This window comes from Staurois parvus, unplaced genomic scaffold (assembly GCF_062004578.1).
Source record: "Staurois parvus isolate SC_StPar_1 unplaced genomic scaffold, SC_StPar_1.0 ptg000670l, whole genome shotgun sequence".
Classification (NCBI taxonomy): Eukaryota; Metazoa; Chordata; class Amphibia; order Anura; family Ranidae; genus Staurois; species Staurois parvus.
Genome location: NW_028318466.1, coordinates 1,092,617 through 1,114,858, shown reverse-complemented (window position 1 = coordinate 1,114,858; position 22,242 = coordinate 1,092,617). Strand labels below are relative to the sequence as shown.

Genomic DNA, 22,242 nt, shown 5'->3' with positions numbered 1-22,242 from the left:
TGAAACTTTGTCCCCTTGTGCTGGTGATCAGTGGAACTTTGCCCTCTTGTGCTGGTGGTCAGTGGAACGTTGCCCTCTTGTGCTGGTGGTTAGTGGACCTTTGCCCTCTTGTGCTGGTGGTCAGTGAAACTTTACCCCTTTGTGCTGGTGATCAGTGAAACTTTGTCCCCTTGTGCTGGTGATCAGTGGAACTTTGCCCTCTTGTGCTGGTGGTCAGTGGAACGTTGCCCCCTTGTGCTGGTGGTCAGTGAAACTTTGCTCTCTTGTGCTGGTGGTTAGTGAAACTTTGCCCCTTTGTGCTGGTGATCAGTGAAACTTTGTCCCCTTGTGCTGGTGATCAGTGGAACTTTGCCCTCTTGTGCTGGTGGTCAGTGGAACGTTGCCCTCTTGTGCTGGTGGTTAGTGGACCTTTGCCCTCTTGTGCTGGTGGTCAGTGAAACTTTACCCCTTTGTGCTGGTGATCAGTGAAACTTTGTCCCCTTGTGCTGGTGATCAGTGGAACTTTGCCCTCTTGTGCTGGTGGTCAGTGGAACGTTGCCCCCTTGTGCTGGTGGTCAGTGAAACTTTGCTCTCTTGTGCTGGTGGTTAGTGAAACTTTGCCCCTTTGTGCTGGTGATCAGTGAAACTTTGTCCCCTTGTGCTAGTGATCAGTGGAACTTTGCCCCCTTGTGCTGGTGGTCAGTGGAACGTTGCCCCCTTGTGTTGGTGGTCAGTGAAACTTTGCCCTCTTGTGCTGGTGGTAAGTGGAACTTTACCCCCTTGTGCTGGTGGTCAGTCGAACGTTGCCTCCTTGTGCTGGTGATCAGTGGAACTTTGCCCCCTTGTGCTGGTGATCAGTGGAACTTTGCCCTCTTGTGCTGGTGGTCAGTGGAACGTTGCCCTCTTGTGCTGGTGGTTAGTGGACCTTTGCCCTCTTGTGCTGGTGGTCAGTGAAACTTTACCCCTTTGTGCTGGTGATCAGTGAAACTTTGTCCCCTTGTGCTGGTGATCAGTGGAACTTTGCCCTCTTGTGCTGGTGGTCAGTGGAACGTTGCCCCCTTGTGCTGGTGGTCAGTGAAACTTTGCTCTCTTGTGCTGGTGGTTAGTGAAACTTTGCCCCTTTGTGCTGGTGATCAGTGAAACTTTGTCCCCTTGTGCTGGTGATCAGTGGAACTTTGCCCTCTTGTGCTGGTGGTCAGTGGAACGTTGCCCTCTTGTGCTGGTGGTTAGTGGACCTTTGCCCTCTTGTGCTGGTGGTCAGTGAAACTTTACCCCTTTGTGCTGGTGATCAGTGAAACTTTGTCCCCTTGTGCTGGTGATCAGTGGAACTTTGCCCTCTTGTGCTGGTGGTCAGTGGAACGTTGCCCCCTTGTGCTGGTGGTCAGTGAAACTTTGCTCTCTTGTGCTGGTGGTTAGTGAAACTTTGCCCCTTTGTGCTGGTGATCAGTGAAACTTTGTCCCCTTGTGCTAGTGATCAGTGGAACTTTGCCCCCTTGTGCTGGTGGTCAGTGGAACGTTGCCCCCTTGTGTTGGTGGTCAGTGAAACTTTGCCCTCTTGTGCTGGTGGTAAGTGGAACTTTACCCCCTTGTGCTGGTGGTCAGTCGAACGTTGCCTCCTTGTGCTGGTGATCAGTGGAACTTTGCCCCCTTGTGCTGGTGATCAGTGGAACGTTGCCCTCTTGTGCTGGTGGTCAGTGGAACTTTGCCCCCTTGTGCTGGTGGTAAGTGGAACTTTACCCCCTTGTGCTGGTGGTCAGTCGAACGTTGCCCCCTTGTGCTGGTGATCAGTGGAACTTTGACCCCTTGTGCTGGTAGTCAGTGGAACGTTGCCCCCTTGTGCTGGAGATTAGTGAAACTTTGCCCCCTTGTGCTGGTGGTCAGTGGAACATTGCCCCCTTGTGCTGGGGATCATTGGAACTTTGCCCCCTTGTGCTGGTGGTCAGTGGAACTTTGCCCCCTTGTGCTGGTAGTCAGTGGAACTCTGCCCCCTTGTGCTGATGATCAGGGAAACTTTGCCCCTTGTGCTGGGGATCATTGAAACTCTGCCCCCTTGTGCTGGTGATCAGTGAAACTTTACCCCTTTGTGCTGGTGGTTAGTGGAACTTTGTCCCCTTGTGCTGGTGGTCATTGGAACTTTGCCCCACTTGTGCTGGTGGTCAGTGGAACTTTACCCCTTTGTGTTATCGGTTAGTGGAACTTTGCCCTGTTGTGCTAGTGGTCAGTGGAACTTTGCCCTCTTGTGCTGGTGATCAGTGGAATTTGCCCCCTTGTGCTGGTGGTTAGTGGAACGTTGCCCCCTTGTGCTGGTGGTCAGTGGAACTTTGCCCCCTTGTGCTGGTGGTCAGTGGAACTTTGCCCCCTTGTGCTGGTGGTCAGCGGAACATTGCCCCCTTGTGCTGGTGATCAGTGCAACTTTGCCACCTTGTGCGGGTGGTCAGTGGAACGTTGCCCCCTTGTGCTGGAGATTAGTGAAACTTTACCCTCTTGTGCTGGTGGTCAGTGGAACTTTTCCCCCTTGTGCTGGTGGTCAGTGGAACGTTGCACCCTTGTGCTGGGGATCATTTGAACTTTGCCCCCTTTTGCTGGTGGTCATTGGAACTTTGCCCCCTTGTGCTGGTGGTCAGTGGAACTTTGTCCCCTTGTGCTGGTGGTCAGTGGAACTTTGCCCCCTTGTGCTGATGATCAGTGAAACTTTGCCCCCTTGTGCTGGGGATCATTGAAACTCTGCCCCCTTGTGCTGGTGATCAGTGAAACTTTACCCCTTTGTGCTGGTGGTTAGTGGAACTTTGTCCCCTTGTGTTGGTCATCAGTGAAACTTTACCCCTTTGTGCTGGTGGTTAGTGGAACTTTGTCCCCTTGTGCTGGTGGTCATTGGAACTTTGCCCCACTTGTGCTGGTGGTCAGTGGAACTTTGCCCCTTTGTGCGGGTGGTCAGTGACACTTTACCCCTTTGTGCTGGTGGTCATTGGAACTTTGCCCCCTTATGCTGGTGGTCATTGGAACTTTGCCCCCTTGTGCTGGAGATCAGTGGAACTTTGCCCCCTTGTGCTGGTGATCAGTGAAACTTTGCCTTCTTGTGCTGTGGTCAGTGGAACTTTACCCCTTTGTGTTGGTGGTTAGTGGAACTTTGCCCTCTTGTGCTGGTGGCCAGTGGAACTTTGCCCCTTTGTGCTGGTGGTCAGTGGAATTTTGCCCCCTTGCATAAAACAGCAAAGATCACATTAATTGCGCAAAAGCACACCAAATGAAAACTTTTACCTTTCAGTAAAAAGCTGTTTGTATCATTGAAAGCTCTTTTATTGTGTTTTTCTTTTAAGATAAAAGATCTTAATGTATGGGTTGTTTTTTCTAAACTAAAACCTCAGTATGCAGCTTTAATTGCAGTGTTGGCACTTTGCGATAAATAAGTAAGTTTTGGGTTGGAGTTTGGGTACTTGGTCTGTAAAAGGTTCACCATTACTGCTATGAGGTATAGTGTAACGACGAAAGCTACACGTAAACACAGTGCTTGTACAACACTGATAGAGAGCACAGAAAAAATCGGTAAGGCAAGTAAAGAATTTTTCAATGACGCTATGTTGAATAGATAGTGGTGGATGAGGTTAAAGAAGTAAAGGACAAACAGAGAGACCAGGTTTAACTGTTTGGACAACCTCCATGCTGGTATGTCAGCTTTGCTCTATCTGAGAAGAAAAGCTCCATTTTAAATGTATATTTATATGGTTGACCTCATAGTTGTGTTAGGTATTTGTTTTTTAGAGTAATTTTAATATAAATATATGTATGTTAAAGTGTACATTTTTCTGTTTTTCTACATTTTATCTGTTCTTAATGAACTCCATGGTTGTTAAGCATAGCTATTTTTGACATAGTCAACCCCCCTTTCAATAATCCCTAATATTCTAAAATCAGTTTGACTGCTCTGACTACATGAAATCTGCAATCTGATTGGATTGGAATCTGCATTGTAGTTAATTGCTAAATAAAGACTTGTTTTTGCATTGAACCATATTCACTAGACATTATTTTCTGCATCTTATACATTAAGATATTGTAACATACACTCACTGGCCACTTGTTTAGGTACCCCTGTTCAATTGCTTGGTAACACAAATTGCTAATTAGCCAAACACATGGCAGCAACTCAATGCATTTAGGCATCTAGACGTGGTGAAGATGACTTGCTGAAGTTCAAACCAAGCATCAGAATTGGGAAGAAAGGGATTTAAGTGACTTTGAATGTGTTGCGGTTGTTCATGCCAGACGGGTTGGTCTGAGTATTTCAAAAACTTCTGATCTACTGGGATTTTCACGCACAACCATGCCTAGGGAAATCGAGACTCATCAGACCAGGCAACGTTTTTCCAATCTTCTATTGTCCAATTTTGGTGAGCCTGTGTGAATTTTAGCTTCAGTTTCCTGTTTTTAACCGCCAGGAGTGGCACCTGGTGTGGTCTGCTTCTGCTGTAGCCCATCTGATTGAAGGCTTGACATGTTGTGCATTCAGAGATGGTATTCTGCATTCCTTGGTTGTAACGAGTGGTTGTTTGAGTTACTCTTGCCTTTCTATCATCTCAAACCAGTCTGCCCATTGTCCTCTGACCTCTGACATCATCAAGGCATTTTCGGGCACACAACTGGTGGCAGTTGTGTGCCCGAAAATGCCTTGATGATGTTAGAGGTCAGAGGACAATGGGCAGACTGGTCGAGATGATAGAAAGGCAAGAGTAACTCACTCACTGGATATTTTCTGGTTTTCTGACCATTCTCTGTAAACGCTGGAGATGGTTGTGCGTGACAATCCTAGTAGATCAGCAGTTTGGAAATACTAAGACTAGCCTGTCTGGCACCAACAACCATGCCACGTTCAGAGTCACTTAAATCCCCATTCTGATGCTTGGTTTGAACTTCAGCAAGTTGACTTCACCACATCTAGATGCCTAAATGCACTGAGTTGTGGGCATGTGATTGACTGATTAGCAATTTGTGATACCAAGCAATTGAACAGGTGTACTTAATAAAGTGAAGAATAAGAGAGGGTAGAGGTTCATAAATATGCTGTATCACCCAGTATATGGTTTCTGCCCAGTAACCAAAAGACATGCATACAAAAAAGAGGGGTTGTGAAAAAGAAATTTCACAGAAAAAGTGCTTACATCATGGACAGAATGCGATACTCAGAATAATTCCCCAAAATGATGCTTTATTACACAATAATTATAGACAATAGGGTAAATACCCTGGTTCACCATCACTTCAATATGAGGTCTGTATTATCTCATACTGAGGTGATGGTGAACCAGGGTATTTACCCTATTGTCTATAATTATTGTGTAATAAAGCATCATTTTGGGGAATTATTCTGAGTACATCATTCTGTCCATGATGTAACCACTTTTTCTGTGAAATTTCTTTTTCACAACCCCTCTTTTTTGTACTTAATAAAGTGGCCTGTGAGTGTATTTGTAATGAAATAGCAATTTTGTAACTGTAAATGACCACTAACATGAATAGTTAAACTACACTTTAAATAAACCAAAAAAGAGATTACATAAAAGAGGGAATATCTGTGAATGGTTCTACAGCTTTTGAGCTCTGGCATATCTTCTTTGGTTCTTTTGAACAAGGTCCTTCCAGGCTAACTATCCCTTGATATCTACCACCAAAATGGCAGATGTTCATACCCATAACACCTGCTTCGATGTTGGCTGCCTATAAGCCTGTGTGTCTCTTGGCACTGATTAACTGTCAGAATTGTAATTTCTGTGTGCATATTAAACATTTTCCTTTGAGGTCATAGCTTAATTACTAGCTTTGAAAGTGACTTTAAAGGAAAACATATTATAGCAACTGTTCTTTTTTTGTGTAAAAACATCACAAGTGTTGTTTTTAACTCAAAGGAAGATGATTATGTGTTTCTAAACATTTTTTGTGATGTTAATATACTTAAGAAAAATATTTTAAATGTGTTGCATATGCTATTGTGCTTTTTATGTAATTTTGAAACCTTTAAAGTGTACATCCAGCTTTTTTTTAATAAAAGAATGGGAAGGATTAAAACTCCTGTCAGCTTCCTACTGATACTCAGGGCTCCATCTGTAAGGTTCAGGGTCCTTTCACATGGGTGGACCCATTTAGTAGATCCACTTGCTCAGCGGGTGAGCTCTCTTCTGATCCCTGGTGAGCAAGTAGATGGCAGGTCTGTGTCCACTCCACTGCTGCAGAGCGGACACAGAGCAGCTCACTCTCCTCAATGGGTGGTCAGATGAAAATGGACCGTCTGTCCATTTCCATCTAACCTAATCTGAAAGACAGAACGGGAATTGGATCCCCAATCTGTCTCTTTTTTGCGGGTCAGATCAGATGTCGGCAGGTGTAAACGGACTCATGTGCGTTTACACCCGCTGCTCCATAGAGGAGAATAGAAGTTCCAATCGTGTCCGCCTGAAAAACGGGCAGGCGGACCAGATCGTAATATCCATGTGAAAGAGGACTAAGAGGTAGAACCTTGATCAAATTACGTGGATTTGATTGATTAAACATAGGAGAGTGAAAAATCTGGTACAGCTCTGCATGATAGTCATTCAGCTTCTAACTTCAACTTGTTCAGTTAAGCTTTGACAAAAAAACTTGGAAGCTGATTGGTTTCTATGCAGAGATGCGCCAGATTTTTGCACGCTACAGTTTTAGTAAATGAAGCACAATTTCTTTCTGTATTCCCTTTGCTAATATTTTACATTCCTTATCCTCTAGATCATTGGTGTCCAAACAGCATCCCAGGGGTCAGATGCAGCCCTGTTCTTGCCTTTATTCAGCCCTTGGGGCACTATTTCATCCACTGATGCCAGCAATGAGGCATAATTCCCCCCACTAACAAACATGTAGTAGCACAATTCCTGCCAATGACACCAACGATGGAGCACAATTCCTCCCAAAGACACCAATTATGGGGCACAATTCCTCCCAAGGACACCAACGATGGGGCACAATTTCTCCCACTGATACCAACAATGAGGAGAAATTATTCCCACTGTCACCAAAGATGGGACATTGTCTATTTCCATGGATGTCGGGACAATTTCTACTCCCAATGGCCACAGTTTGGCCCCCTAAAGTCTGAAGGACAGTAAACTGCCCCTTTTTTTTTAGAAAAGTTTGTAGAAAGTTCTGGAAACCCCTGCTCTAACCTTTCCCTACAGTTTTGTTCCAAAGCAAAAAGTTGGGTTTTAATATAAATATTATAGCTCTACTGTGGGCAGCACAGTGGCTAAATGGTTAGCATTTCTACCTGACAGTACTAGGGTTGTTGGTTTGATTCCCAATCACAGCACCACCTGCCTTGAGTTAGCATGTTCTCCCTGTGCCTGTGTGGGTTACCACCGGGTACTCTGGTTGCCTCCCACACTCCAAAGACACGCTGGTAGGCAATTGGCTTCTGTCTAGCATCCTGGTCACATCAAAGCCGATTTTGAAATTATGCGACTTACAGTGAAGTCTCATGATTTCAAAGTTTGGTTACTTGCTGATTTGAGGTGCGGTTTGCAAGACATCTGACACAGATGTCTATGCAAATTGCAACTAAAGCAGTGCATGCACTTCTTAAGAAATTGGTGCGGATCTGACCAAGTCAGAACCGCACCGATATGACTGATCTAATAGCGGACAATAGGGTGCAACTTGGCATATGATTTGCAAGTCGCATGGCATGAAAATCGCATGCCAAGTTGCACCCGATGTGACTGGGGTGTTACTTGGCCCTAATATGTGTATGTATGAATGTGAGTTAGGGACCTTAGATTGTATGCTCCTTGAGGGCAGGGACTGATGTGAATGTACAATATATATATATGTAAAGCGCTGCATAAATTGAGGGTGCTATATAAGTACCTGTAATAATAATAAGTATAAAGGGTAACAATGCAGCAGAGCTTTGCCTGCTACAGACGTAACTCGTTGGAGCTTTTTTAACTTTCCTATCTCTATGGACAGCTAGCTGACCATGTACTTGGAGCTACCTATCACAAGGAGTGCATATCCTGTTAATTTGCAGCAGTCTCCATTTGAAAGAACTTGTGTTCATAGCAGGTTTAATGAACATTTTAGAGGTATAGAGCCTTTTTCTGTCTACACAGACTCTAAACTATTGTAAATGAACTGAGGTTGAGAGACATAGCTAAAGAAGATCCTAAAAGTTATAAGAAACCTTTGGGGAACTCATAATGAAATCATCCACCCAAAACGAAAATATCTACTTTTGGCAGACACATCAGTACTTACCTACATAACAAATCATTAAAGAAGAACTTTAGCCAAAGCTTTGTTTTAGATCTATTTAGGAGTCTCATAATCTGACAGGTTTTTACTGCTGTCTGCGTACCCATTGGGCAAATTTTACCTAATTTTTTGTTGTGACAGTAGGGAGAATATCTCCAGTAGAATGGAGACAACAGCAAACACGCTCTTACTAGGACAGTAGGGAAGGGGTTAGAACCCATGTCATAGTTCTGCTGCTGTCTGTGTTGTAGAGATTCTGTTGCTTCCAGCCATGTCAATAGGATAGGAAGTGGGCAGAAATATCCCCTACAGGGCCACAGGCAACAAGCAATAAGACCTGATGAACCTCCCAAACCTCCCAAGAACTAAACACTTTTAACTGGTGTTCTTTCTTAGTGCTTTGCTTTTAAATGTACCATAAACTTTGCTTTGCTATTGAATATTAGGTCTATGTCTACCTCTGACTATTATATTATTTCCTTGCTCTTGTGATTGGCTGACACTGCTCTGATATCCACAATTTAAAATTCTGTAAATCAATGACTGCAATGTGAAATGACGATTTTATTATAGTGATTAAACTACAGTGAGTTGAGGTTACCCCTTCCGGATGCGGTTGGAGTCCTCTCTTCTCCCTACAAAATGGATCAGTCACTTGATATGGTTGAGAGCACAAGATAGACCGGTAATACTTTGCACAACTCTATCATTTAGGATAGATTGGCAGCTCAACACAGTTTTAAATCCCCACACACACCCTTGGCACCGCTACTGGGCAATCCGGCCTTCATCCCGGGTCTTGATTCACATACTTTTGTCTGGTGGACCAACAAAGAATTCCTCTGCACCACGGACTTATGCGACCATAAGGGTGCTCTGTCAAAACAATTCTTAATGAATAAGCACCAGCTCCCATCCACGTAAATGTACTAATCCATTCAAATAGCATACTATCTAGCAACCCTAAAGCTTGTGGGGGATCTGACCACCTCCACTCCAATGGAACACCTATGCAAAAACTATGATAAGTATAACGGATATATATCTAAAATCTATGTTTATTGCATTCCGACTCCTCCAAATTACCGTACACAGAGAGATGGGAACAAGACCTGGGTGAGCAGATGGATAAGGCAGAATGGGGTAAATTAGCTCAATATGTCTCTCAGTCTCTTTACAACACAACGTTGATAGAAGCAAATTCCAAGGTCCTCCTGAGATGTTACATGGGGCTTGTGAAGGTGGCGTCCTGCGTTCTGGATGCCTTGCCCCTTTGCTTTAGAGGCTGTGGCCAAACTGGGACAGTGCTCCATGTTTGGTGGATGCGTCCGAAAGTCAGGCGGTTCTGGATATGCACATATAACTATTCTGTCACCAAGATAAATCTCATTAAAAGCGCTCAACAGGCCCTACTGGGAAGCCCAGTGGAGAGGGCGTTGAGACCAGTGGAAAGGTTGATAACTTTTATCTTTATGGCAGCTAGAACTTCCATTGCACGGTCATGGAAGTCTCCTGTGATTCCATTTCATCTTTTGAGGGCCAAGTTGACATGGATCATGACAAATGAACGCCTGTCAGCGATCTTACATGACAAGATAGCCCTCTTTGAAAGGACTTGGGACCCATGGATCAGATATCTTGTCGGACTGTGATTCAGACAGTCTACCTGTCTAAGATAAGATGAAGGCACACTTTCATTCTACCCCTTCCCTTTTTTTTCCTTTCTTTTCCTTTTTCATCCTGAGTTTATGGAGGCATGCTGCAGTGTGGCAGGCCTTTCATGATATATCAGGACTTTATAGATGTACCTTTTCTTCTACCATTTACACTGGATGCCTCTGTTGTTGGAACTGTTCTATGTTCTTTTTCTTCCTCCCTTATGCTTAAGGGAAGCACTTGTACTTTATTGAAAACAAATAAAAAACTATTAAAAGTGAAACTACAGTGAGCTTACTGTGCTATACCTTAAGCCCCTACCAACCTGAGTTTCACAATAAAAAAATAGGTTTAATATGCTGGAATTCTGTCTGCATTATCAGTTGTCTCTTTTATAGGTTTGAAGTTCTTTTTGGTTTAAAAAATTAGAGCTGGCCTCCCGGCATCCTTTGAGAATTACCTGTAAGATGATTCCACAAGTATATAGGTTTAGTGAACTGAATTTACTTTGTTCTGTAGCTCATCAAATGAATCACCGCTGCCAAGTATTCTTGGCTGTTGTATTAACTGCAGTTACTTGGTGGAAAGGAACATAATTTGCCTAAGGTATGCTTTAAGCAGAACAAGATTTCCAAGAGTTTTACTAGCTTAATCCCGAGAAATGTGAATTATGTTGGCACTTGCAGCAGCTTTTGACATCTAGTAAACAATTTCAAAGATTCAAATATTTTAATGATATGCACATTGAAATACATTGTACATTTTATTGGGGGCATGTATACTTTTTTTCTGACACTCCCAGTGGAAACAGAAAATTTACTATAATCTAATTAGCCACAGTGGCAATTTAGGTTGCACTATTTATAAATGTATTTATTGAAAGATTTCTAGGGCAAACAATTGCTTTAATGCATACTTGATAATTTGTTGTTCCAATAGCTAGCTGTATATATTTATTCCCCCCAGGAGATGTGTAGTGCAGCAGCAGGACCCTGGAAGCTGTATTATCTCTGGTTTGATCTGTTCTAGCTGCCAAGCTCAGACAACATGGGCTTTCCTTGCCTCGCTCTGCTTATTGTACATCTGGACACTCAACTCTTTGCAGAAAGGCAGTGTATTGTGCTAAGTAGATTCTCTCAATGGTACTAATGGAGAAAGCATGAGACTGCCTGACCTCTTTTCTTCTCCTCAGACTAATATTGAGCACCACCACAATTATTATACAGGATTTATATAGCGCCAACGGTTTGCTCAGCGCTTTACATTATAGTGGGAGACAATACAGTAACAATACAGTTCAATACAAGAGGGATTAGAGGGCCCTGCTCCTTGGAGTTTACAATCTAGGAGGGCGGGGTGAGTGGTACAGTAGGTAGTCACTGTGCGGGATGGAGTGATTGGAAAAGTAGAGGATACCAGAGTTAGCAGAGGGCGGGATAGGCTTCCTTGAAGAGAAAGGTTTTCAGTGAACGCCGAAAGGCAAGTAGAGTAGGTGATAATCTGATAGATTGGGGTAGGGAGTTCTATAGGATGGGTGACACCCTGGAGAAGTCTTGGAGACGTGCATGGGAGGAGGAGATAAGGGAGCTAGAGAGCAGGAGGTCTTGCGAGGAGCGGAGTGTACGGTTTGGGTGATATTTAGAGATAAGATCGGTTATGTAAGTTGGGGCAGTGTTGTGAATGGCTTTATATGTCAGTGTTAGAGTTTTGAATTTTATCCGTTGGGCAATTGGGAGCCAGTGGAGGGATTGGCAGAGAGGGGTGGCGGATACAGAACGGTTAGCGAGGTGGATGAGTCTGGCAGCAGCGTTCATGATAGACTGGAGGGGGGATAGTCTACAATAAGGTAGGCCAATGAGGAGGGAGTTACAGTAGTCGAGGTGTGATATGACAAGGGAGTGAATGAGTTGCTTAATGGTTTCCGGGGTTAGGAACGGTCGTATCTTGGAAATGTTGCGGAGGTGAAGTCTACATGATTTTGTCAGCGATTGGATCTGGGGCTGGAAGGACAGATGGGAGTCTAGGATTACCCCTAGTACCCTGGCGTGAGGGGATGGACTGAGGATGGTGTTAGCAATATTTATGGTGAGGTCAGTGGGGTAGCACAGGCAGGGGGGAATTCTAGGAGCTCAGTTTTGGAGAGGTTGAGTTTGAGGAAGTGGAGTGCCATCCAGGCCGATATGTTGCTTAGTAGGCTAGCGATATGGGTGGAAACTGAAGGGGCGAGGTGAGGGGTAGACAGATAGATTTGCGTGTCATCAGCATAGTGATGGTAGTTGAAGCCGTGGGAGTTTATCAAGTGACCACAATAATGAGGTCCAAATTAATCATAGTTCTTGTTGTAACCTCTGCTTGCCCATCAAATCACAAAACAAGGCAAGCAGTTTATTATTTGTTTTTAAGCTAGACTGCATGCATAATAAAATAAGAACAAAATTATTTGTCATGCATGTATTTGTTTATTTTAAGCCTTAAAATGGGGTATCAACCTTACCAGGCATACTGGCATCCCCTAAACAAGATGACCACTAGTGTTCTGCTTCAAAAAGCAAAATGGCTTCTTCCATGCAGACTCCTGCAACCCAGTCTGTAATTAAGCATTAGGTGGGTGCTTCAAAAAGGGAGGCCCAAAAATGTTTTCTTTTTTTATGCACAGTTTGAGCACTGTTTGGAATTTGCCTCTGGACCCCTGGTGCCCCAAGAAGCAGGTGTGTTCAACTGGGATCTTTTTATGGACATTTATGGGCACTCCATGATGACATCATCATGCAGTGCTGAAAATTGCATCATTTTGACCCCAATCTTGGGCCTTAGCAGTTATGAAATTGAAAATTACCCATCTTACGGGATTTTCAGCTCTTTAGCTTCCTGTCAAATTATTAAATTATTTTCCTCCTCTATGATAAATTGATATGAACACAATTAATACATGGATGGTCAAAGAATCTGAAAATCTTTCAAGCATTTGGATATAGTGATTTATTTATTTACAGCTAGAAATGTATGTTTTATTTACGGCCTTGTTTTCTTTGTCACTTGTGTTTTCTAGGTCAGCTATGCAATGTTTGGGAGAGAGAGCATTTGAAAAGGTTTATAATTATCTTAAGTATGCCCGAAAAAATAACATCAGTGAGAAAGAGGTGAAGCAGCATCTGGAGACTCTTGTTTCCAGGGCGAATGACTGTTTTGTAGTGGACCAGATCCTATACTTTGAAGAAGAGCTTTTCACTGCATCATCAAGGCTCGTCAAAGCCTGATGTTACTCACCCCTGGAGGAATACTGAGACATCCACAGGCATGTGCTACCAATATTTAGCTCAACAGGCTACAGATTGTATGGCAGATTACAGCTGCTTGTCTTCTGCTGCCAAGTATTTTCAGCACACTGGAGGGGGAAGTATATTATGAACTTTTGAAACATTGCTTTAATTACAGCAGTATTAAATACAATTCAAACGTTGTAATAGTGAAATGGTGAAGGCTTGACATTGTATGATGTTATGTATTTTATTACTTTATCTGTTTCTTTTTTAATATATGGTGTTTTATTGGGGATTTATAGTGAAAAACCATCAGGCAGGGAAATTAATAAGATGTTTTTCAAATGTTAACTGAGTTTTGCTCCTTAGGGCTGTGACTATCAGTATAAAAATGTGTTATCTAATATGTTTTGATTATTGTGTGTGCTCTAATTCATTTTGGTTTCTTTTAACAGTGGCATTAGAAACTGGAAACATGGGGATCAATCAAAAAAACCCTGAACAGGTCTAAAGCAGACCACTTATGTTAAAATCTTGGCAGAAATATTTTAGATTTATAAATAGCTACACGGTGCAGAGGGCTACCTAAATCAGTTTAAATTGAATGAATATTTCAGATAGGCCATCATTACATGCACAGTAGTTGTTGTTTGACCAAAAGGAGATTATAAAAAAAGTGTACAGATTGTAAGGTGTCTGGCCATCTTTACTATTTAGAAAAGTCTAGAACACAATGAGGCTTGGCACACACAGGTCAATTTTTCAGGAAAATCAACAGAATTATCATAAAGTAACAAACAATAGTTACTCTATTTTGTCATTGGTATATGCAACTAGCATGATTTCATGCTGCTTAGATGTTGTTTCTAATCACTTGCACTTTGAACAATAGCTGTATGTTGTAATTGCCTTTTAAAGTGAACCTATACTTTGCCCATCAAAGACAAAGCAACAGGCTTAATTAACTGCTGCCCTTCCTGGCTTCACATGCTCACCTTTTTGCCATGACCATCCCATTCAGCCAGTAGGCTAAGACAGCAATCCTCTGCAAGTCATGACTTGGAGCTTCCACAGGGCTGAAGACTCTCTCCCCTTTTCCCCTGAATGTGTGATAGCAGTTTGTCAATCTCCAATCACCATCTCTGCCATGGGGGAGGAAGGGGAGTGAGCCCAGTCGTATTTGGCATTTCTCTTCTCCCCCCAACTGCTGAACTGAGTGTACAAAGAGAAGGTATGTGTTGCTAGGGAGCGTGTAAGATAAGCAAACAGGTCAACATAGGTCTATTACTTCTAGAACACAGGTGTCAAACTGGTGGCCCTCCAGATGTTGCGAAACTACAAGTCCCAGGAGGCATTGCAAGATTGACAGTTACAAGCATGACTTTTAAAGGCAGGGGCATGATGGGACTTGTAGTTTTGCAACAGCTGGAGGGCCACCAGTTTGACACCCCTGTTTTAGAACCTACAGCTGCATGAAAAACTATTTTATTGTTGTGAATAGAATAGGGCAATGTTTTAAATATCTGTAAATTTTAAAAAATAACACGCAGGATGGCGCAAATGCCTGGTGCATTATCAGAGATTTATTAGAAAACAAAAGTGTGGACAAATGGATACTCACAAAGGGAGAAGATATAAAAGCGTGCAACAAATGAAGAGACACATCCAATCTGGGAATCACATGACCCAGTAGCTATACTGGAAAGTTGACACGTTTTGGGGGTGCACCTCCTTTCTCAGAGCCAAGCTTGGCTCTGAAGAAGGGGGTGCATCCCCGAAACATGTCAGCTTGCCAGTATAGCGACCGGGTCACGTGATACCCAGATTGGATATGTCTCTTCATGTGTTGCACGCTTTTATATCTTCTCCCTGTGTGAGTATCCATTTGTCCATGCTTTCGTTTTTTAATAAATCGCTGGTAATGCACCAGGCGTTTGCACCCTCCTGTGTGTTCTTCTGTAGTTTCTATTTGATTTCCTGATCTGAGGAGGGCTGCATCGGCTAAGCATTTTTGATAGAGAACATTCCTGCCACCCATGGTCTACTGTACACTTTGCCTGCGGCAGAGCTCTGAGCACTGGAAGTGGTTGTGTGTTTCATGATCTGTCAAGTTTTATTGCTTACTGTTTTTCTGTTGGGAACATTTTTTCCTCATTTCCCATTGATCGATATTTGTAGGACACGAACTGGAATATCTCCAAAGGAAAAACACAAACAATAATTTAATCATAGGCTTTCCCAAAACAACTAAAAAAAACCTGTTATCTTTGTCCCTATTGGACATATTTAACGGTGGTCACTGGGACCAGAAGTGGGGAAAATCTCCCCAAAAAGCACTCAGCAAGGGAAAATTATACAAACCTAACAGACATTCTAACAATGTCTTCCAAGTCCAAAATAACTTGGCTGCAGTTTCACTTTGATGTGTTACTTTTTATGAACACATTTTATAAATGCAGCATTTTCTGTTAAGAGGTTTTGTATGTCTTTTATTTCTTAAAGGTATAGGTAAACAGTATATTTTTAATACAGGTTTTGTTTCATAAAATAGATTGATCATTAGCATTCAGTGTTGACTGCAACATTGACTGCTTGAGGGTAGTTAGAATGTTGAATTTTTTGCTGTGAAATACTTTTTCTGAAGAATGCTGCTTGTCGTGATAAGAGTGACTACACCTAAACTGGATTATTGCACCAATTTAAGAAAAAATATCTGGATTATGTTTTTCCTGCCCTTTTCTAAATGTGAATTGCTGTACGTGATGGTGTTGGATTTTTAGAGGGTTTTTTTCAGATGTATTGCAAACAGTATATGAAAATGTTAATAGATTACAGAGAGAAAAAATATTGTATGAAAGATAAGTATCATCCATTGCTCTAAGATATCACTTACCATTGTATGGGTGTTCTTCTATTCACAGTTAGTAAATAAGATGCAGACTGCTGAAATAAAACTTTACACATTAAATACTGTATGAGGTATTTTTAATTTGTTGAAAATGTAAGACATCCTACTAAGGGTGTCTGAAACCTATGGGTGAAGCTTTGCTCGGGTCTCTTTCCTCTGCAACTTTCTCATCCAGGTTTAAAAAAATGCAACTGGCCACTATGGGGACATAACTAGATTTTATGCTAGACACCGTTAAGGATTGACTACTGTTCTTTGCTCTATTCCCTCTTCAACATGTTGTGAATTAGAAATGATTGGCTACATATCATTGGCTTCATTTATCAGCATCATATTTCTCTACTACCCATATCAAGCAACCACTTCAAACAAGTACAGGTTTGAACATTGAGACAGAGATTCCAGTTGGCTGCTATAGGCCAGAGAGTATTTATGTAGGACACTGTGATAAATGAGGCCCATTGTTCTCTGTGTATCCTTTTCAGTGATACTGACATTTCTTTAAAACCAAACTGAGAGAATAAAGGGCCTAAAGCAAAGATATTATTTGATCTCATTAGTGAATTCCAGATCAGGCTTTCTCAGGAGAATGGAAAATTTACATTTTCAGTGTGCTCCATTGTTAGTCTAATATCAATGTTAAAATTTAGTCTGCATATTTATATTACAACATTTACATTTCTCAAGAACCTCATCAAAAAAGGAAATATTTCTGTACAACAGTGTTTCCAAAAAGGTCCTGGATCATTAAAGTGGACCAATCAGTAACTTTATGAATTTATGGTAAGTCACAATATACAGCAACAACCTCTCACTCCCCTCCCAACACTACCACCACTATACTGGATATTCTACTTGTTTTATCTAGGGGGATATAATAGAGATTAATATCTAATTGCTCTGTTCTGTGGCAGCAAGAGTCAAGTTCACACCTCTCTTGTCCTAGAATGAGGGTGGGCCTTTGATGTCATCACCTACAATGCAGGACTAGCTGTGCCTGCTGCTCCTGCATTATACAAGTTGATGCCAGAAACTCAGGTAAAGTAAGAATTCTTCTCTTTTAGAGCCCACTAAACACACAGTATATCCTGCAAACACAGGGAGGGAGGGTAATTGTATATTTGTTGAGACATCTGTGAGAAAAATGTCATCAGATTGTCGCAGACAGGCTCCTCATCCATGATCAGGCGGGATCAAATCCTGTAACTTTATAAGTAGTCTTAAGATTAGAGGTTGCAGGGGCAGAATTGCACACACTGAACCCAGAATAAAACGAGTACATACTACTACACCAGCACCAGAGCCAGTCTTTTAGGGAGAAAGGGAGATGAAGGCATTATCAGGGGATGTGCCTTAACTTGAGTACCAGCCTATAATACATTATTACCAGGACTTTTTTTTAGTTTTCAGTGCTGTGATTGTTTTACTGGCAAATACTTGGTCATGCAACCTTCCAACCACATTCATTTTTTAATAATTTTTTTAGGCAAACGGAGCTTACTTTTGGTGGCATTTAATAACCACTGATTTTATATGTGTATATATATATATATATATATATATATATATATATATATTTTGTGGGGTTAGCTCAGGTGGGGGATCTCCTTCCCTGGGACAAAGGTAGACCGCACAGCAGGCTTTCATCAAAATCTGACTGGTTGTCAGCTTTATTTAAAAGGTTTGCAGAAAATAAACAAAACATGAAAATAAACCCTTGCCATCCAGGCACTAACTAAACAAAAGGCGTTTCCTCTCTCAGAGGTGAAGGGCTTCTCCCTGTCACCGAAACAAAACAAAAGCAAACCTTTTCTTGTAGGTATAGTACACACACAGCTCTCTCAGAACACCTCTCTGAGTCCCAGGCCACGAGCAACTCCTTGCTCCAGCCCTGCCTTATTTATACCACCTGTTGGTGGTCATCAGTGGAGCCCAAACTCTGGTCCGGACCCACCTGCTTAACTGTGGCCCCGAAAACCCGGAGTGGACTCCACCTAAACTGTCAGGTATGAGCATATGCGAGGTGACACATAGCGTCCCTCTATCACCTCGCCGTTCATCCTGTCACATATCCCCCCCCCCCCCCCCCCCTCTGCTCAAGCCCCTGCGGCTGAGCAACTGTCCCAACCAGGCAATGGACCCGGGAGAGGGCATCTACATTACTTTGCAGTTTCCCCGCTCTGTGTTCCACTGTGAATTTGAACACTTGTAGCGCGAGAAACCACCTTGTCACTCGACTGTTTTTCTCCTTATTATCACACATCCATTTGAGCGGGGCATGATCAGTAACCAACTTGAACGGTCTTCCTAACAGGTAATATTTCAGGGCCTCCAAGGCCCATTTGATGGCCAAACATTCCTTCTCCACAATGGCATAGTTTCTCTCATGTTTGTTGAGCTTTCTACTTAGGAAGACCACAGGGTGCTCCTCCCCATCTCTGATTTGAGACAGTACCGCACCTAGTCCCATGTCAGAGGCATCAGTCTGTACCACAAACTCTGTTGTGAAATCTGGAGTCACAAGCACAGGTTGAGCACAGAGAGCTTGTTTCAGCCTTTGAAATGCAGTCTCCGCCTCAGGATTCCACTTAATCATGACTGACCCCCTACCTTTTGTCAGATCTGTCAGTGGGGCTGCAATGGTGGCAAAATTGGGGATAAACCGCCTGTAGTACCCCGTGATTCCAAGAAATGCCCGGACTTGTTTTTTATTTACAGGTTGGGGCCACTTTTGAATTGCCTCAATTTTATTGATCTGAGGCCTAATGAGACCTCGACCAATGATGTAGCCAAGATATTTGGCCTCCTCTAAGCCAACGGCACACTTTCTGGGGTTGGCGGTAAGACCTGCTTCCCGCAGCGAATCTACGACCGCTTGCAAGAGGGACAAATGAGATTCCCAGTCGGGACTGTGGATGACGACATCGTCCAAATAGGCAGCTGCATATTGGCGATGTGGTCTCAACGTCTTGTCCATCATCCTTTGGAATGATGCAGGAGCCCCATGCAAACCAAACGGCATCCGCTTATACTGAAAGGACCCCTCGGGGGTGGAGAATGCTGTCTTTTCTTTTGCAGCTTCCGTTAAAGGAATCTGCCAATAGCCTTTGGTCAGATCTAAGGTGGTTATGTACCGAGCCGTTCCCAACCTGTCAATGAGCTCATCCACCCAAGGCATCGGGTACGCATCAAACTTAGACACACTGTTCAGTTTCCTGAAATCATTACAGAAACGAATGGTTCCATCTGGTTTTGGGACCAACACTATGGGACTCGACCACTCACTGTGAGATTCCTCAATCACTCCCAACTCTAACATGTCCTTTATTTCCTTTGCCACCGCTTCCCGCCTGGCCTCGGGAATTCTATAGGGCTTGACATTTACGCGGACCCCGGGCTGGGTAACTAGGTCATGCTGTATGACAGTCGTCAGTCCAGGTAGGTGGGAGAAGAAATCTCCATTTTTCCTCACAAACTCCTTAACATCATCTTGTTGGACTACTGACAAGGTTTCCGTTATAGGTACCTGAGGGGCCACGGGAACCACGGCCTTTTGGGGGCTTGGTACTGCCAACAAACTATCCCTGTCTTTCCAAGGTTTTAAGAGATTCACATGATAGATTTGTTCGGGTTTCCTTTTTCCTGGCTGGTAAACTTTATAATTTACTTCCCCCACTTTCTCCCTAATTTCAAAGGGACCTTGCCACTTTGCGAGGAATTTACTTTCCACGGTGGGGACTAGCACCAGCACTCTATCCCCAGGGTTGAAGGTACGGATCCTGGCACCCCGGTTATAAACCCTTCTCTGGACCTCCTGGGCTTGCTCCATGTGTTCCCGAACAAGTGGCATGACAGCTGCAATTCTATCCTGCATCTGTGAGATATGCTCGATGACACTTCTATAGGGCAAGGACTCTGTCTCCCAGGTTTCTTTTGCAACATCTAGCAATCCCCTGGGAGGTCTACCATACAGTAGTTCAAAAGGTGAATATCCTGTAGATGCCTGAGGTACTTCCCGTATAGCAAACATGAGATATGGTAGCAAAAAATCCCAATTTCTCCCATCTTTGTCCACCACCTTTTTTAACATATTCTTAAGGGTCTTGTTAAACCTCTCCACAAGCCCATCGGTTTGGGGGTGGTAGACCGAGGTACGGAGATGGGAGATTTTGAACAATTTGCATAACTCTTTCATAACTCTAGACATAAATGGCGTGCCCTGATCCGTTAATATCTCCTTTGGAATACCTACACGACTAAACACCCGGACAAGCTCTTTGGCGATATTTTTAGCGGAGGTATTACGCAAGGGGATGGCTTCAGGATACCGGGTGGCATAGTCAAGTATAACCAGTATGTGCTGATGGCCCCGGGCAGACTTTACTACTGGACCCACTAGGTCCATGCCCACTCTTTCAAACGGTACTTCAATTATGGGTAGAGGTACTAGCGGACTGCGAAAATGGGGTGAGGGCGCAGAATATTGACATTCCGGGCATGACTCACAATGTGCTTTGACGTCTCCATGTAAGCCTGGCCAAAAGAATCTCTGGGTTATTCTCTCCTTTGTTTTCTCTACACCCAGGTGTCCACCCATTATATGCCCATGGGCTAAATCCAGTACCATCCGGCTAAAGGGTTTGGGGACCAATAACTGTTCTACCACCTCCTCCCCTTGCTTTACCACTTGATACAGCAAGTTATTGTTAAGAGCCATGTAGGGAAAAGACACCGCTACATCATTTTCAACTGGTTCCCCATCAATTATTTTAATGTTTTCACGGGCTCTATTAAGTGTGGAATCTTTCAGTTGTTCCGTACAAAAATCCTCTTTTCTGACCTCTAGGTCAGGCACCACATTCTGTCCACTCTCACTAGAGCCAGCGATCATCTCTTGTTCTATATCCTCAATGTCTGGGGTTGGATCCAACTCCTCCTGCTCCCCCACCTTTACAGAGAAAGGGAAAAGATCTACACCTTCCTCGGACACACCAACAGTTTCCCCTTCCACCTTGCCGTCAAAGGGGTCAGGAGTGAGTTCAGGAGTTTTCGGCGTTTCTCCAGCAGGGGGAGCTCGGTCCTCCTGACTCCCCTCCTTATCCCATAACTTCCAGAAATGGGGAAAATCTCTCCCCAATATGGCTTCATGAAGCAGAGAGGGCACCACCCCCACAGAATGAGTCACAGGGCCCCAGGGAGTATCAATCTCCACCAGAGCAGTCTGGTAATTACGTGTATCACCATGAATACAAATAACCCCAATCGTGCTAGGGTGTAAGCTGGCAGGGTTTACCAAATCACTCTTAACTAAGGTCACAACACTACCCGAGTCTAGCAGAGCAGTTACTGGCTTTTCATCAATGGCAATCACACACATTTGCTTTTCCATGCGTTTCTGACATGCTGCAGTACATACCACCTGTGCAAAAAGAGACATGCATTTTCCTAAATAAGCATTTTCACATTGCATAGGTTCATCATTTAAAGGACAGTTTGCAGCAATATGACCTAACGCATGGCAACGATAACATTGTATATGTTCAGTACTTAGACCTCTAAACGGCTTCGGGGACCTTCCTGACCTATTTGGCCAGTCTCTAGGTCCTAAGCCTACAGTCTCATTATCTGACACAATAGTCTTATCATTTTTCCCTGAGCCTTTGGCCCATTAGCCAGTCTTACCGGATCTTCCGGATAATTTTCTACCCCGAGTGACATTGGGGTACGGCCCAGGTGAATGAAAAAAGTCCTCAGCGGCTGCATATCTCTCCACCAGGTCCACCAGCTCGTTTGCAGATTTAGGGTCTCCACGGCCAACCCACTTCCTCAAAGTGGCAGGGAGCGCATGTAAATATTGGTCTATGACCACACGCTCCACAATCTGAGGGCCTGACAATACCTCTGGCTGGAGCCACTTTTTGGAGAGATGTATCAAATCGAACATCTAAGATCTGGGTGGTTTGTCAGCCCTGTAATGCCACTGATGCACCCGCTGAGCCCGGACTGCAATGGTGACACCCAGGCGTGCAAGGACCTCAGCCTTCAGTTTTTCATAGTCCTGGGCATCCCCTGGTTCCAGGTCATAATAGGCTTTTTGGGATTCACCTGTCAAAAATGGTGCAAGCAGTCCTGCCCATTGCTCCTTTTTCCATCCTTCCCGAACAG

At 43.5% G+C, this 22,242-nt stretch overlaps 1 protein-coding gene across 1 annotated transcript in view; it reads left to right on the top strand.

The window, feature by feature from the left end:
• Positions 1 to 14,771, top strand: part of NEK11 (NIMA related kinase 11) — a 378,537-nt gene extending 363,766 nt beyond the window's left edge. The window contains exon 16 of the mRNA XM_089652057.1: positions 12,959 to 14,771. Within this exon, the coding sequence (XP_089508183.1) occupies positions 12,959 to 13,166 (208 nt within the window). The 3' untranslated portion in view covers positions 13,167 to 14,771. The remainder of the gene's footprint in view (positions 1 to 12,958) is intronic.
• The last annotated feature ends 7,471 nt before the right edge of the window (positions 14,772 to 22,242 follow it).